The following is an 18,468-nucleotide window of genomic DNA, read 5'->3' on the forward strand; positions in this document are numbered from 1 at the left end:
AACCACGGTCAAGTCCCTGCAGGAGTTCATCGGAATGGTCATTACTACCGCTGATTCATCCCCGCCGCCGCCCGCACCATGTCTCCTCTAACACAGGTCCTGAGGGAAACCAAAGGCCCTAACGTGGGAGGCCCGAACAGAGAAGGCTTTCAACGAGACGAAGAGGGCCCTCGCCAGAGCGGCGACATTATGCCACCCAAGACCCTGCTGCACCTTTACGCCTCACCACCGATGCCAGCAACGTCGCCTGCGGGGCTGTCCTCGAGCAGGTGGTCCCCAGGGCGAGCCCCAGCCACTCGCCTTTCTACAGCAAAAAACTATCAGCGCCCGAGACGAGGTACAGCACGTTCGACCGCGAAACTCCTGGCAGTGTACCAAGCAGTGCGACATTTCCGCTACCTCCTCGAGGGCTCCCCCTTTACGATCAGGACGGACCACCTCCCTTTGGTACACGCCTTCACCAAGGCGGGCGACGCTTGGTCAGCGAGACAACAGAGGCACCTAGCAGCCATCGCAGAGTTCGGTTGCACCATCCAGTACGTGCCTGGCGAGAAGAACCCCGTGGCAGACGCCCTATCGAGGATAGAAATCAACGCCGTGCGTCTCGGGGTCGACTACGAAGACCTCGCCCGGGAACAGGCTGCCGACCCGGAGACTGCCGCATACCGCACTGCTATCACCGCCCTCAAGTGGGAAGACGTGCCTTTCGGACCCGCAGGCATGACGCTCCTCTGCGACATCAGCACGGGCCGCCCTGCGCCCGCTGATCCCAGCCTCCCGAAGGAAAGAACCAGTGTTCGACGTCATACATGGAACTCTCGCACCCCTCGGCCGGACGACGGTGCGCCTCCTGACGGAGAAGTTCGTCTGGCATGGAATTCGGAAGGACTCCCTCGAGTGGGCCAGGACCTGCGTGCCTTGCCAAACTAGCAAAATCAGTCGGCACACGGAATCAGGCGTGGGGAAATTTCCGCAGCCGAAACGAGATTCGGCCACATCCACATAGACGTCGTTGGCCCCTGCCCCCGTCTGGAAGGCGCCAGGTACCTCCTGACGGTAATCGATCGCTCCACCAGATGGCCCGAGGCAACGCCGATGTCGGAGGCGACCACGAAAGCATGTGCCGAAGCACTCCTCGCCAGCTGGATCAGTCGATTCGGAGTGCCAGACGAAATCACGACAGACCGCGGACCAGTTTTTCCTGTCGGAGTTGTGGACTGCCCTGGCCCGCCTAATGGGAACGTCGCTACATGCACCACCGCCTACAACCCAGCAGCTAACGGCATGGTGGAGAGAGTCCACCTCTTCGATCAAGGCTTCCCTGATGGCGCGCTGCACCGACGAAAATTGGAAGAGCCAACTACCGTGGGTCCTTCCTCGGTCTCAGGACTGCCCCGCGGGCAAAACGGCGAGGCATCACCCGCGGAATAAGGTATACGGGGAGCCATTAACAGTCCCTGGCGAGTTCTTCCCGACCAATGCCGACGACGCTGACGTCTCCATCGCCAGGCTTCGGGAATCCGCCGGGAAGTTCACACCCTGCGTCAAAACCTTCTCCGACAGAACCAAACGTTTCCTCCCGAAGGCCCAGCTATCATCGTGCAAGCACGTCTTCGTCAGGGACGACCGCGCCGCCGCCCGCCTCTAACGAGACCCGCCCTACCGCGGTCCCTTCCGCGTCCTACGACGCACTGACAAGGCATATCTCTTATCCATCAACGGTCGCGAGGACTGGGTCACAATCGATCGCCTGAAACCAGCCTTCATCATGGACGAGACCTCGCAGATGCGGATTCCACAGGGCGCCTCAATCTTCCTCGGAAAAAAGCGACTCCTTCGATCGCCAAACCTCCTAGCCGTAGCCGCGGCCGCCCTCGAAAGACGGTCGAACCCCCCGAGGATCACCTCAGGGGAGGCATCCCGTCCCCGGAAAACCCCGAGGATCTACACAACAACTAATATCACGCACCCGAGGGCGCCTCCGCCGTCCAGCTCGCTTCCGCGAGTGACTACCCGAAGTACAAAGAAGTCAGCCAACAATCATTACCTAATTATTGTCTTGGGGAGGGGGGGAGTATTTGTAAGGACAACGCTTATTCATAATTTTCTCGTGATATAATTCATCATTCGCGTTGTTCTTATTTCCCCCTGAGAGAGCATTCAGCGGGCTTTCCGTCAGTGTATAAAGCTTGTATAACCACATATTGTGTACTCTTATATTTTGTGATTTATGTCTCTCAAGAAACACAAATCGGGTCTCGCCGACCCACTTTTACTCTCTCGCGGGTCGGTGACCACATTCCGTCCGCATGCTGTATATTTTATATTTCCCTGACTGTAATAAAAATCAGTACACTTCTACCTGCTCTTTGTCACCTCTCACACTTACGCATCCTACCTACCGGTCTCAAATGGTGTACTTAAGAGTTGGTCTACGAAATAATAATGGTAGCAGCTTTACACAAAGTAGTTGGAACGAAAAGTGAAATTTGGACCATTGGCCCCCCGGACTATATAGTTTGTGTATAATTTATCCTGTGAAGAAAAAACTGAAAACTTAGAACTCTTCTTACTTTACTGCAGCAGCCATATCAAGAAAATAAAGAGGAATAGATTGTTAACAGCCTTCTTTCTATTTGCAGATCTATCGAAAGAATAAATTGAAAATAGTTAGGAATTTATCAAAAAAATATACAAACAAACTTGAAACAATAGTAAACGGAGTCTTAGAGCGAACAGAAGAGCCGTTTCATAGGATATCTCTTCTAAAACTACTACTACTATGCTTGTCACTGCAGAGTTGCCAGATTGGGCTACATTTTATGGCTGTCTGCTACAAAAAATGACAATCCGCTACTTGCTAAATTTTGGGCTACTTTTTGTAGTTATTGGATACTTTAATGATTAAACTAATGATAAAATTGGGCTAATTTCATATAAATAGTTTTTCAGCATGGATCTTTCGAAAGTTTCAAATATATTAACATTTCATTTTGTTGATATAAAGTAAACTTTCATTTTAATTCTCTTTGAGCCTTGCATGAGTTGGACAGTGAGTGGCTGCCAAACGCCTATTTCTCCTTTCCTTGTCACTTTCGCTGGAAATACGATGCCAGGATATTAGGCTTCCCTTTCCCCACCTATTCGTGCGTCTTACAACAACACACAACTGAACCATTGCTTAGAAATAAGGCGCAGATTAACTTGAATGATCAACGCTCTTCTGATAAGGTACAGTAGGGGAAATGGCTTTTTGCCCACCAACAGTGTTATTGTTTGGGAAAGACGTGTTAATGACTCCTATTCCTTTATAATAAGTAATTCAATTTTGTTCACCTTTTCCCATTAAAAGAAAATTATTTTATTTAAATTGTTCAAGCATTTTGAGTTCAGTTTATTTTGTTCTCAACATGTCATATCAAGTGGAAAGAAAGCGTTTATTTACTTTTTTGAGAAAAAAAAAAAAAAGTTCAGCCTTTTTAGTTCAACAGAAATAGTTGGAATTTTCCCCATCTGAGAAGGTACTACAGCATTTCAACCACCGCATCCTTGAGCAAAATAAATCATATCGAAGGTAAGTTTCAGAGATAGTTCTCTAAGGTTTATCTATCTCTCTATATATCAATATATACGGTATATAACAATATATACCGTCTGATTTGATAATTTTACTATGTTAACATAAACTTCGGCATTGGGCTACTTTTATCTCAAATCCGCTACTTATGAAGGTAGTATAGGCTACTCTTCCCAAAATAATCTGGCAACTCTGGTCACTGGAGAAGGTGACTGAAAAAACAATGCTGATCAGTAGTATCAGAGAAATCCATGTAATACCTTCGCTCTGGTTGCCTTCGTATTTTTCAAATTAAGCCTTGACCCTGGTGGCTGGATGGAGTTACGTACATACATGTCTGCACAATGTCTACGCCAACGCCTTACTTTCCCAAGTCAACAGGTTGTTTTTGTTCGTCCTATGTCTGTAACAACTGACGTGATTATCCAGAGAAGAGCTTCTTTAGATTTCCTAAGGACAAAGAACGGTAGGAATTTTTGTGTGGCAGTCTTTTTAGATAGGGGTCTATATATACATGCAGCTGATCTGGTGGCACTCTGAACAGTTTAATATACACGTGAATGTGTATCAGCGAATTTTATGGTTATTGGATAAAGGGATTTGTCTGTTTACGACTGATTTACGCTGCTTACCCTACGCACCGAAATTACCATACTTTCGCCATCATTACCCTACACCTGGTCTTAAGATATAATAAATATTTAAAAAAAAACTGTTGTTCATTGGTTACTTTTTATTTATAATTCACATTTCTCAATCTATACATTGAATTTTACCTTTCATTGCTGATTTAGTAACCAAAATGGCTTTCTGTAGTTCTGGTCCCATTCTATTTTTGTTTGTTTGTTTTGTATCAGTTAAAAAAGAAAAAAATCTTTCCGTTTCGGCATTTGAGTGGGGAAGAGTGAACGCTTATTTGGCTAAAACAAATAAACCTTTAAATATAGGCACATCATCAAAATTCTTAACGTTGGCTAAGAAAACCCAAAATCCATTGTTAGGTTTCGTCTAGTGGTCTTTCGTTTCCATCTCGTCAAAGCAAAGAGGCAACTTTCGCATTCCTCATCAGTAGTATCACTTTCATCACTATTGAACACCGATAGAGAATCCGATGCATGATTCACACGAGCTAGATTCCGAGCATTGGTTGCAGCGTTTGCTTTGACACACCAGATTTAAAAAGGAATAAAAAGGATTTTTTGCCATATATCTTTGAAACACAAAAATTAAATAATATAAAGTAAAATTGAATTAAATACAAAACAGACTTCTTGAAATTGTCCTAGATTTTGCTCAGATTTCGTGACATTACCCCATTACCCTACAGACCCAGATTTGAGGCTGAATTACCCTACACACAGGGTAATTAGCCCACGGTTGGCAATACTGCAGATTTTAGTTCAACAGGAGGACAATAGAATACCTGCCATGTTTCTATCTGCAATAGAGTAGTAGTCTGTTGACATTGGGTTAGAGCTATATGTATATATATATATATATATATATATATATATATATATATATATATATGTGTGTGTGTGTGTGTGTGTGTGTGTGTGTGTGTGTGTGTGTGTGTGTGTGTGTATGTGTTTATTATGTACCGTTTTATAACCTGCTTGATGAAATTGAATTTCCTTAATTTTGTTCTGTAGATGCCAGATCTGGGTGCATCGCAGCAAGAGAGCAGATCTGCAGGGGAAGGAAACAAGTTACTTGTATGACAACTGTCGTCTCTGTGTAGATCACTTCGATGAGCCCATGTTCATGAACAGTGCGAAAATGAAGTTGGTCAAGGTTGCTGTTCCAAAACCTGTTTGTGTGACAGCTAGAGCTGCCATCAGAAAGCCGCCGAGGAAACGCAGTTATCCTGAGCCAGCCAGGATTGAGAGCGCAGTTCTGGTATGGTTATCACTTATACAGACTTCATATTTGGTTGTTGAAACTTCCATGATAAAAATTACATAATAAAGATTAAATAACATTTACAAAACCCTCAGCCATAATTTTTTTCTGAATGTTATTAGCAAATTAAGTGAGTAAACAAGCTCTTCTTTTCTTCTTAATAATAATTATGCCTTGACTTCACTACGGCTACTACAGGGCTACGTAATCCACGTACTACCGATTCATTACAATTTTTTGACTTTTCTCTTTCTCTCATTAGACCGGCATTGTAATTATTGCCTGCTTTCAAACTTGAAATAATAATGAATTCTGCTGCATAGCAAATAAAGTGACAATTCAAACATTAAATACTGAGGATTAGCCATGTGCTGAACGTAGAAGTTTCTGTGCAATACCTTTATACATATATATATATATATATATATATATATATATATATATATATATATATGTAAGTGTTTACATAATAAAAAATATGGAATGTTAGTCCATATATATAAAAGACTAAAACTAAAGAGGTCAACCAGATTGCTTGCAGGAATGTGATCAGACTAGAGACGCTAAAGATGACGTATACCCTAAAGTATGTGGTCATTCATTTGTTTTGAAACAGTCCAAGCTCCCTGCTTGAGACAACTACCGCGACCTATAATTCAAACGGCCTACGTGATCTGTAGCGTGTCTCATTTGATTGTGTGTTCGTATGTAACTATGTCATCTGATAGTATGTTCATATGTTCGAGCTACTATCTACTTCCTTCATAACTTGTAACACAGATGTAGACACAGAGCAGAAACAAGAGTTAGCTATCGTCATTAGAAGACCTGTATCTCTTTACCTAAGCTTTATCATGTAGAGAGAACAGAAGTAGCCATCATCATTGGCAGAAGCGATCAAGCTATCGTTATTAGAAGACTTTGTACAATCATACCTGATCTTCAGCATGTAAAACTTCAGAAGAATATATATATTTTTATACTTCGTGTTTTCTACAAGAACCTCCTCACCATGAGTTTAACACATCGTCGTCATAAACAAGAAGATAATCCCGACTTCGTAAGTGATCTACAAACCCCAAGACACTCCATTGAAGATGGAAGTGCAATACCAACCGACTTAGCGTAAGATTATCGCAAGTCTAACATTACCTCATAGGGCGCCTTATCATACAAGGCACAAGCCCTAAAATATATATATATATATATATATATATATATATATATATATATATATATATATATATATATATATATATATATTGTGTGTGTGTATAACTATAGAACAATATAAATTATTATAAATAACTTCTGATTGTGAATTTTTTGTTATTGTTAATGTTTAAAGTAAGTGTTTAGCGAATTTTTATGTTTCAGTGAGTAAATGTTATTGAATGTTAATGAGCAAATGTCTAGTTGAGAGTTTAGTGAATGTTTAGGGTTTTGTGAATGTTACTGAATCTTTATTATGCAAGTGTTCAGAATGTTTAGTTAGTTTTTAGGGTTTTAATGAATGGTTTGTGGATGTTTAGTGTGTAAGTAATGAATGAATGTTTAGTGAGTGTTTAGTGAATGTCTTATGAATGTGAATGTTAGTGTTTAACAAATGTTTAGTGCATAAGCATTCAGTGAGTGTTTAGGGTTTAGTGAATGTTTAGTGAGTGTTTGGGATTTAGTGAATTGTGTGTTTAGTGAATGTTTAGTAAGTATTCAGTAAATGTTTAGTGATTGTTTAGGCGTTTAATGAGTATTTAGAGTTTAGTGAGTATTTAATGTTTAATGAGTGTTTAGGGTTTAATGTGGTTTTAGTGAATGTTTAGTGTTTCGAGCATCCATGGTGAGTACTTAGTGGATGATTGGTGTATAGTGAGTGCTCAGTGATTGTTTAGTGTTTAATGAATGTTTAGGATTAAGTGAGTGCTTAATGAATGTATACTGAGTGTTTGTGGTATAGTGAATATTTAATGTTTTATGAGTGTTTAGTGAGCATTTTAGTGTATAGTGAGTGCCTAGTGAGTGATGACTATTCAGTGTTTAGTGTTATTGAGTGTGAGTGTATGTTAAGTGTAAGTGTTTAGTGTGTGTTTAGTGAGTGTATAGGAACCGTGAATGTTTAGAGAGTGAAAGTGTATTGTGAATGTTATTGTTTAGTGATTGTACATTACTGTTTAATTAGTACTTAGTGACTGTATGCTAAGAAAGTCCTGTAATTTACAGGAACCTTTTATATAAGCTAGACACTACTTAGAGCCAAGGAGAGATCCTTAGGCCTTGACCACAATGGTTGGAGTGCTCAGGCCAACGTGATTTTGTAAGGATTTTTTTCTCTGTGGAATTGGCTCCTGTAATAATATAATAATAATAATAATACCAGCTACAAAAATAATAATACCAATAGTAGTAAAATAATATTAATAGTAATGATAAGACAGTAATAATAGCAAACAGATAAAACTAATAATAGTAATAAAAAAAGTAATAAAGTACCCTAAGCTGGACCGAGACCTTTCAATATGGCCGCTCGAGGTCACACGTTAGGCAGGGCGATCGCCACTCCTAGTGATTAACGTTTTATGTTCGTTCGGTTGTCACTGGAAGAAAAATGGTATGACAAAATGTTTGTGCTGTGAAGGAAAAAATAATGAAAGTGTAGAACATTTCTTACTTTACTGAAATAGATATAGTTTTGTGCAGCAACCGTATCTGGAAAATAAAGAGGAATTAGTTGCTAGTAAACTCTTATTGGTCGACCTACTGAGGGGGGAAGTGGAGAATAGGAGAGAATTGCTAAAAGAAATGTGGGATTTCAGAGAAAAGAAACTCAAACAAACAAATGGGGAATAAACACGCAATGGAGGAGCCGTTTTAAAGGCATATCTCGCCTACTATTACTAATACCACTACCACTACTTGTCAACTTTCTTTTTCATTTCGGTAAATCGGTAATGGTTGTCCTGCGGAAATGACAGATCCCACCTTGAAACGAAAACCGGAATATTAACTTTCCACAAGGAAGCAACGGATGCTGAGAAAAGGGAGACGCAAAGATCTGAGCCTGGGGGAAGATACCTAGTAACTATAGATATTGGGCTACCTACCTAGTAGTAGTAGCTAGGTAGTCTCCTTCGAGGCCCTGTTGCCTCAACTAGTCTTTGTCATTTTAGGTACCTAGACGTGTTGCCGTGAACATAACGACGCCATTTACTCACATAGCCTATATTAAGCATTCCTTGCAATATGCAATGACCATAGGAACACTGTAAACATGGAACTCTATAGTAAACATGGAAAGGACATGCGCGAAATCGCCGCCATTGCGAAGGGTGGAGACTGAAAAGAGAGAGAGGGCTCTGTCATGGCACCTCCCCCCGCAAAGCAGAAACGTAACGACGCCAAAAAAGGCAGTCAGTGCTTCGCCATTAACTGTACAAACTACAAAAACAGGTTCTCTAAGCAACGTGGCATCTCTTTTCACAAGTAAGTTGAGTTTTTGTGACGAGTCATGCCTCGTACAGCTGTAGCCTATTATCAGTAAGGAAAGTTTCAGTCATGGCAGTGACACTGCGGTGTCATTTCCCGTAGGGGGTTAGTGCCGTCAAAGCACCTCATGCGGTGCATTGTGGGCATTACTTAAGGTTTTTTGCAGCGTGCCTGCCTTCCTTAGGCCCCTAGCTGCAGCCCCTTTCATTTCTTTGACTGTACCTCCTTTCATATTCCCTTAATTTCCAACCTCTCCTAATAATTGATTCATAGAGCAACTGCTTTGAGGTTTTCCTCCAGTTACGCCTTTCAGACCTTATACTGTCGATTTCCGTTTCAGCGCCGGTTGATCTCAAAGGTCCCAGTGCTTGGCCTTTGGCCTACATTCTATATTCAACTCGACTGGCGTATCATTACAGGGTAAAATACCAAATGGCCACCTGGCGGCCACCTCTACCAAAGCGCGACCATCTTCCTGAAAATTGGAAATAAGGCTTTGGCCTTAATGAGTGACTTGGGAGAAAAATCTTTACATCGAGAGGAATGTAGAGATCTCACAGTGTTGCTTTGAGGACGCTGACTCTTGACTAATGTCTATCCTGGGTTACAGGACATCTTAAAGTATATTTTCGGGAAGGTCATCGCGTTACGGTAGAGGCTGCCCATTCAGTATTTTACCCTATAGCTAAGCCAGTGACCAGCTTCAAGTTCGTACACTCCTATTTGTGTTGTTGCGACTTTCTTTTTATTCTCTTCCTCTCTATTATTAGTCAGTCTTTCTTCGGTAGCCTTGGTTGTATTTGTTAAGGTTATTTTTTGTTATATGGGATAACCTTCATTTAGATTGCTTGTGGTTGAGTTTTTCTTTTCTTAGGAACTTTGGTTATATAGTAGATTACTTACACTGGACTTCTGTAGATTCTGAAATCATATTAATTCATTTCCTTTCATAGTGTTATTGTCATTTTTTAGATTCCCTGACAAAACTACTCAAACGGAGCTCTACCAGCAATGGGTTAGGAACTGTGGGAGAACAGTACTTCCAAGTCAACATGCTCGAGTATGCAGTGTCCATTTTGCCAAGTCAGTGGTCAACTCTACCATGAAACACACAGTACTTTGTGAGGGTGCAGTGCCAACATTGTTCCAGCTACCTGACCATTTGAAGGTATTTGATCATAAAAATCTAGGCAACATATCAGTTCATGAAGCAAGCAAACAAAGATTATCATGTCTTTTTCCAAGTAATCCTTTTTAAATATACATATTTTGAAGCACACAACTAAATAAGTGGTATTCTTCTGAAATTATTATATATATTGATAGTTACAAAACATGGAATATGCATTTTGCAGCACAAGAATCCAGCAAAAAGGAAAACATTGGGTTCATTGGAAAGTGCTCCTCAATAGCTTTTAACTGGTGATAAATTTATTAAAGTTTGTATTATAAAATTTGGAAGAGCAGAGTAAAAAGCAAACCCAGGTGAAATGCAAATCTAGATATCTTTACTTAAAACACTGCAGTGCCGTATTTCTACAAGCTTAATTATATGCATTTAAAATTAATTTTCAAGAGCTTCCATTCTGCCTATTTTGATTGAAATCAGTGGAAAATTAAGGATGACACTATGCTTTAATAGCTTAATTCAGCGTCATCTCCACCTTTTCCTATGGCACCACGCAGTGACAATCAGTGTTAATACATCTATATGCGCATGTCCATTCCATGTTTATATCGTTCCATGACTGTAAAGCATCCCTGGATTTGTTATCTGCATTCATTACTACTAAAACTAATACAAGTTCGGTGGTCTCCCGCTAGGGCGGTGCTGCGGAGCTGTACGGCCATCTTGGAAGACTTTCACCCCCGAGCGACTGTGGTTCTTCTGTCCCGATCACAAGAATGGTACGGTGTGCGGCTTATAATTGCCAAAGTGGGAAAAACAAACCAACGAGAGAAAAGGGGATAACATTTCACAGGTAAATAGAGCATAATAGAATTCATTTGCCCTTAATTTTGTGCCAATGTATGTTGTGTAGCAGTAGACCTGCTTTCTCTCTTCAACATGTTCCATATATTCAGTATATTATCGTGCCACATGATATATCAACATCATTAATATTGTACGTGCTACATGACAAAGTAGGAACGATCTTGATCATTATAAAAAGTGCTTTGTAGTACTATACATACAGGTTTTACACCAGAAGTGTCACCAGTCTTGTTTTGTAAGCATGTCACTGTGATGCATGAGGACACCTGTTGTATTTGGTCAGTCAGTAAGCATTACATGGAGTAGGCTTTTTTTAGGTTCAGAGATCACAGGCAGTGTTTAGAGTTTAACAAAATGTTTACCACCATACTCGGTTCTTCAACAAATTCCAAAATGTCATGCTGGAGAAAGATTTTCAGGACAGAGTAAACAAAATGTAGAAATTAACTTATTATTCAGTTTTAAGTTAAAATATCTGTGCTTTTTATTTGTAGCATATCCTTTTCGGGTAATACTACGCAACACCTCTGCATGGACTATTACTGTGGAGTGATTATTCATATACTGTGGAACCTCGGTTTTCATACGTAATCTGTTCCAGAATGTCCCGCGAAGTCCAAAACGTACGCTCCAAGAAGAGGTCCATTAGAGGATGGAACTGTTAGGCTTTTTTTTTTTTAAGAAACACTGTTTTCCTTCTCCTATGTGGAGTACATATAATTGAAGTAACATAACTTTATGTCTAAAAAGATTACCAGTAATATATATATATATAAATATAATTTACAATATATATGAATGCTTCAGCCTACTGCACGTATCCAGAATCATTCGCGACTTAAAATATTTTGTTTGAAGTTGTAAATTGTGGATTGTCAATGGACTAATTTGGAATATCAAAACTTTTATTTATATACTATGTACTGTGGCCTGTACTGTGCTGTTACATTGCATGATAGATTACTTATACTAATATGTACATAATTGATATTTCAGGTTCCCAAATAAAGAAAAAGATAATAAAAGATACAGAGAATGGGTAAGAAATTTGAGGTGGAAAAATTGGACACCTTCATTACATTCAGTAGTTTGTTCCAACCACTTTACTGCTGAATCCTTTGACAGAACTGGACAAACTGTAAGACTACGTGCTTTTGCTGTACCAACGATATTTACCTTCCCATCACATCTTTGCAGGGTAAAAATATATATTTCTATATATTTTTATTTTTACGAGTAATTCTTGTATGTTTATATACTGTTTATATATATTTTCTCATTTAAGATTTTATATAATTTTACAGGATTATATACGTATATGTAAATTAAATGTATATGAACACATTGCTGTACTCTTGCACATACCATAAGCATAAAGGCACCTCCAGGTCTTATGAGGCAGAGACCTTATGGTAGTTTACCTCTATATTTCAGAAACAGAATGAAAGAAAGCCACCAATCAGGAGAGGACTCTCAAAAGATTTGGAAAGTGATAATGTAGCAGTTTCATTTCCATCCTTATCTTCAACCACAACATTTTTAAAACAATCCTTACAAAAAATTTCTGCTATACCTGACCCACTTTCAGACCCACTTTCAGACCCACTTTCAGTAACACCAGATCCCTGGTCATCTTTAACCGATACGTCAGCAGTAAGTACACCAGTGGACCAAACTTCCTCTCTATGTACACCAACAACCCTTAGAAAATATAATGATTTATGTATTGTAACATCATATGTATGCAATGTCAGTCATCTAAGAGAGTGAAGCCAAAAATTACTTGGAAAGTTACTTGTTCCTGTGGAAATACAAACCTTTGGCTTTTATATAAAAGTATCCTTCAGCATGAGCTGGATGGGGCCATTGAACCTTGGTAACAAGTTATTTAACTGGTGGAGATAGAGGTTGATTTAGGGAATACCTTTCAGTCAGTTTCTGTCACTGCTCACTTTTTCTTCAGCTTCTGTATGGTACAGACAGGCAGTGCTCAGCTTTCTTAACTTTGGCTGAGAAACTTGGATGAGTAGTCTGCTCATTTTGATTGTGTTTGTTTTTATGCATGTTGCCTTATTTTTTTTCAGTGGAGAAAAAAAAACATGAAAAATGCTATGCAAAGCGAGGGTGTCCTTGTAGAAAGTTCATATCCCCTGTAACACTTGATCCACACACATTGCTTCTTTTGTGGTAGGTGTCAATACACCCCAGTAATGCCTCCAAATCCTTCTAGCTCCTTTCTTCCACCTTCTTCCTTCCATGTCCCACTGCCTAATATTGTTGCTACTTGTAGGAGGGGAAGTATCAGTGTCACAAAACTGACCATGCCCTCTCTAAGGATGAAGTAACTGCTTGGGTGATGGAGCCTGAGGGTCCTTCTCATCCGGAACCCTGGGAGATAGAGTTTGAGTATCACTTTCAGGAGTAATTCATACCCCCATGGCTTTCAAATGTCTCAGGTAGTGCCAATTGATGGCTGCAAGCTAAGTGGTACTCCAATCTGCTGATGATTCAGATTCAGCCACTGAAAAAGCTGCCTCCATTGGCCCATGCATGCTTGTTAACCACTCTCACAGGTGCCACCAGAGACCACACTTCTTGCATGCACCATCACACATGGAAATTATACAGTGTATTGTGTGAGAGGCTTTTCCTGCAAGGCTGTGCGTTGTCATGGTACCTCTGTTGTTCTTCAGTCAATGTGTATCAAGGAAAGTTCATCATCTGTGATTGTTGTCACAGAAAGGGGAACCTCTCTGGTCAGAGCATCTGTTCAGTGGATTGCAGACCTCATCTACCTTTGCAGAGACAAGCACCTTTCATTTTCTGCATTTAAAGCTATTGCTCAGTCTTATCTCAGGTTTTTAAGCTGGAGAGACTGGATCTCTTTATCTTGGCAGAGTTATCTGTACTAATGAGAGGTGTTGAACAGCCTTGCCCTCCTCAGGAACTGATCCCTCCAGTGGGACATCTCTCTTGTGCTGTGGAGTTTTACTAGGTAATTCTTTAAACCCCTGTTAAATTCTTTGGAGAGAGACATCATGTTCAAGAATTTTTTCTCTTAACTTTGGCCTCTGCAAAAAAAAAGGTGGGTACTAGTTACATGGTCTCGATGAGAGGTTCAAGAGTTTCAGATCCCATCCCTCCAAGAATTCATTGGTGGCAACCTGGGTGAATTGTTTCTTTACCTGATTCATGTTTTAAAGTAGCATTTGGAAAGGAACGACTCTCAGAGGCTAGAGTGTGGAAGACTTTATTAGTACCAGGAAATACAAGGTGTTTAAGAACACCCTTTCATTTTGCCTTTGGGAGGTGATCAAGAGGGCCTATGACTCCTCTAAGGAGAATGTCAGCCTCCCTTCTAACTTGAGAGTACATGAAATTGAGTATGGAGCTGCCCTTTGATCTTTGGAAGAACTTTTTGGTCTTTCAGGTAATGAAGGCTGATGTTCACTTGAGGCATGTCACCCACAACTCTCTGGATACCTTTTTCTTGGAATCTGTGTTGGCTGTTCAACAAGTTCTGTAACACCCAAGCTCTGGTTGGACGGAAAAGTATCTCATCCACTCACTGAAATCCTAGCGTAAGGCTGGAGGTGTACTGTTGAGTGACTGGACTTGCCTTTCTTTGTTCCTTTTTCAAGAGCAGCAGCATCTAGGCATTAAGTCCATGCTGGAGTTTGACAGGATGCAGGTTAGTACACATTGAACATCCAAGCTTAGTACCAGTCACTGGGATGCCTCTCCCTCTGTTTTCCTTCTTTTAACCAGGGCTTGAGAACATAATAGAGCTTATTCTGAACCATTTACTTGGTAATAAACAGAATTAAGCTGCCTTCTGACTTAAGGGGACCGCCTCAGTTGGGAGGCCTGAAATACGACAATTTTGAGGTCGGTGGGCGAAATCGAGTTTAACTCATTTCTGGTAACACTGATGTGCGCCATAGCCAGACGTAAAATATTAGCGCTGTAGCTAACCTGCAAGTGGGTCAAAAATGATTTTTTGTGAAAGTATCCGCAATGAAAATATCACGAAAAATACGATGTTTTGATATCCTTTCGTTCCGTTGCGTTTTACATAAATTTTCCACAGATTATCATATTTGTTGTACGACATTTTTCCCATCCTACGCTTTCTGAAGCGGAGAGGCAGGAGGAGCAGCTGCACAAACACACATCAGTAACCCACATACCTTTGATGTAACCACACAGTCACTTCTGAGCCGTAGTTGTCAAGTACTCTTTATATCTACGTGGGTTTTTTCTTGTTTATTCATCAAAATGCCAAGGAAAAAACAGTCAAGAAAGCGTAGATTAGCTAGAGAAAGGTTGAAAGAAAGATAACAAGAAAGAACACCAAGATGAAGCATGTGCATCATCACCTCCCAGGCCTAGCTGGCGACAATGAGTGGGGTGGTGCCTCATGATACCTACCCCTTGGGGGGGTTTAATATTACTTTTTAAAGTGGGGGGACCAGATGCCATAGAAGTCTGCCGTTAGAATAAGAAAATCAACCTTAAGTAAATTTTTATATTGATGCCTATGCGGTTTTCACTGAGAATTTCATTATGCAAACTTTAACGCGCAATATCTCAAAACTTTGTTTTTCAGTATATGGGTCGCTTTAAAACCCAAGGCTTTTTTATTTGTTGTCCTATTTTCAAAATTCAAATACCATTGAAATCCATGATAAATTCTACATTGAAAGAATTGGAAGAATTTTCAAATTATTCCAATTTCTATTTTTTATGAATTTTTGAATTAAGTAATTCAATAAAAAGTAATTTTTTTTATATCGATGAATTTTTTTTATTTTATTTACTTTTTTTTAATCTTTGTCAATTCATTGGATAGATCAACTCTTTGTGAGTATTAATTGCTTTAGTTATTAAAATTTAGTGAAAAACTAGGAAGCCTTAGGGTTGTAAAGCAATGCATCTAAAAATCGGGAAAAAAAATTAATATAAAAAAACGAATGGATAGAAATTTATGAAACTTTTCTTAGTAACTTTCCATTAGTTGACTTATAAATGGGTATTAAAACATAATTGCTCCAGGCAATATTTCGATACCCTCCCCCTCCCCCCCAACTGAGGCAGTCCCCTTAAGATCCTCTATAGGGATGTCCTGTTCTCTGACATTTTTCTGTACTTGAGTACCCTCCCATAATGCAAGGTACTCTGGCCTAGAGCACTGCTACTCTGGTCAGCTTTTTCAAAGACTGGTAGGAGGTTACAGGAGTCATGACATCTTCTGTGCGCAACAGGGAGCATGTTGAATCTGGGTGAAATGCAAGTCAAGTCAATTGCTGTAATGACAGGTTCCCATAGAAAAGGCAATTGTATTGCCATAGGAACAAATAACAAATTTTAAGAATATTTTGTATTTTTCCTAAGTATACAGACTAGTCTTTTATCATTTGAACCCACCTCAACCACCCCACTCTGTTCCTGTGGCTGAAGGAGAAAGTGAGTGGTGACATAAGGCAAGTGAGGGGTATCTTCCCTGCCATCTCCACCAGTCAGCAACCTTGTTACCAAGTTCATAGACTACTCAACCTTTCAGTAAAGGATACTGTTATAGAAAAGGCTCTGGTTTGTGTATCTGGGGAAAATACAAATTACTACTTTTAAAATGAGTTAATTTTGAAATAACTTTACCTCTCCATTATATAGCTTCTGCACCAGTGATAGTTTGACCGATTGGAACAAAAAATTGAGAACATTCAATTTCATATGAATATCTGCTTCTATCCATCTACTTCCCCCACCCCTCACCAGGAGAACAATAGGTGTAAACACCCCTAGGCAGTCAGTCTACTTCTGTTGCCGGTTTCGATAGAAGATTTTTAATTATGAGCTCAGTTTTCTGTTGACGACCTGGTTTGTAGTTTTACTTGAATTTTCTCTTGGGTATGGATGGTAACAATAGAATAAGTACCGTAAGGTAAGAGGTTAAGCAAATGTGTGAATTGTTGAAGAAAAGAATGCAATGTGAAAAACTGTTGTCGATTATGTGAATCTTGGTCAAATGAATGTTTGGTGAAATTGGTGAAACATCATAAACAAAGAGAGGCTGATTTTTTGAAAAGGCAGCAAAAGAAACAAGGTTAAGTCTGCTAAGGTTAGTGCTAAGGAAGTCTATGGTTTGTCTTGTTCCCCTTTTAGTAACTTTGTTCAGACTTCCTGTTTTCTGTTCTATTACTCCTACTAGAGCTACCCAGTTGATTCAGGACTTAAGATTTGATAGAACTGAGTCAGATATTAAAGGCTAAAAGTGCTTAATAAATCAGTTAGCAGAAATTTCTTGGAATATTTTATTGGCATTGTCCTTCCTGGGGTCTCAGTTAGCTTCAGGTAATTCCCCCGCATTAGAGGAAAGGTCACTGGCTCTGCTCCTGAATAGCCTTGTCCTTGGCACATCCTGGCACAACAGGGAATTGGGACATGTCACGTGTCAGGGAGCGGTGCAGATCTGTACCCTCTGTCTCCTTCCTCCGGTTGACCTAACGTCAGTGCAGGTGCTAGACTTCATTCTCCAAAAGATCACGCGGGTAGAGTAAAGGGAAGCAGCCTGTTGTCTTCACCGCGTTTAAGCTTTATGGCATCAGGACATCTTGCTAGTAATGAGTGATAGTAAGGACCATTCACAGTGTAGGACTTGTGTCAAAAATCCATTAGTTTATAGAGATGTGTCTAGAGGTTCTTCCTCTTCCTGTGTTTCTCAGGATTCATCGGCTATGCAAGAGGAGTGCGCTGTTGCTTTGTAGTCGGCTGCATGCAGTTCTCCTATGCCTAGCACAGTTTTGCTCTTTTTGCCACAACACCATGTGTCCTTACATTTCTCTTCTCTACTGTGTGGTCTGCTTCTGAGAAGGTCTCTCTTTCTGTTGGTCAGAACGCAAGGCTCCGCTTTAGTTCTTCTTTATGTCCATCATCTGTGTGATCTGTGTGTGCTTCCACATGCTTCATCTAACAGCTGTCACCTGTACTGAAAGCGCCTGCACTACCTTTGAATATACAGCATTCACCTGCACATGCTTCATCTATGTGACCAGTGACTGTGCTACCTTCAGCTTTATGGCATTTGCCTGTGTACCTAGTGCCTACTAAGTACTTGCATTCTATTACCCTTTACTCTTAGTCTCCTGTGTATCAAATTCCAGTGATGTCTTACTCGGACTTTCAGAGAGACTTTGGATGTGCTTCAAGTTCTCATACTTGGACAGGCATTGATGTTTATGAGTTTTTGCCTTTGGATTCTTTTTCTTCATTTAGAGATCCTTCAGTTAAGCGCTCTTACTTTTTGGCCCATAATCAAGGGAGTACAGTTTCGGCTGTAGTGTCCCCTGTGGCTAAGGAATTGATTCGGTGTTGCTGGTTGCTTCGTGATCAGAACTTAGATTTGTTCATTGAACCAGTAAATTTTCAATAGCCAAGACTTGCACCTTTCGAGTCAGAGAAAGCCTTTTCGTCGGCGGCGGCTGATGAGGAGATGCTACCAAGGGGAGAAGTT

The 18,468-nt window shown here is 40.4% G+C and overlaps 2 protein-coding genes across 8 annotated transcripts in view; one reads left to right on the plus strand and one right to left on the minus strand.

Moving 5' to 3' along the window:
- The window catches only part of LOC135197915 (glycoprotein-N-acetylgalactosamine 3-beta-galactosyltransferase 1-like), a 497,298-nt gene that overhangs the window by 300,577 nt on the left and 178,253 nt on the right, over window positions 1–18,468 (minus strand). The gene's annotated exons all lie outside the window — the stretch shown is intronic.
- Window positions 8,374–18,468, plus strand: part of LOC135197913 (THAP domain-containing protein 1-like) — a 62,620-nt gene continuing 52,525 nt past the window's right edge. Inside the window, exons 1-5 of one of the 3 annotated variants that reach the window (XM_064225147.1) lie at window positions 8,374–8,956; window positions 9,932–10,127; window positions 10,784–10,941; window positions 11,952–12,153; window positions 12,390–12,608. In XM_064225147.1, the coding sequence (XP_064081217.1) occupies window positions 8,835–8,956; window positions 9,932–10,127; window positions 10,784–10,941; window positions 11,952–12,153; window positions 12,390–12,608 (897 nt within the window). In that variant the 5' untranslated portion in view covers window positions 8,374–8,834. The remainder of the gene's footprint in view (window positions 8,957–9,931; window positions 10,128–10,783; window positions 10,942–11,951; window positions 12,154–12,389; window positions 12,609–18,468) is intronic. The other 2 variants (XM_064225148.1, XM_064225149.1) reach the window with 2 other exon arrangements.

Source organism: Macrobrachium nipponense, chromosome 21 (assembly GCF_015104395.2).
Source record: "Macrobrachium nipponense isolate FS-2020 chromosome 21, ASM1510439v2, whole genome shotgun sequence".
Lineage (NCBI taxonomy): Eukaryota > Metazoa > Arthropoda > Malacostraca > Decapoda > Palaemonidae > Macrobrachium > Macrobrachium nipponense.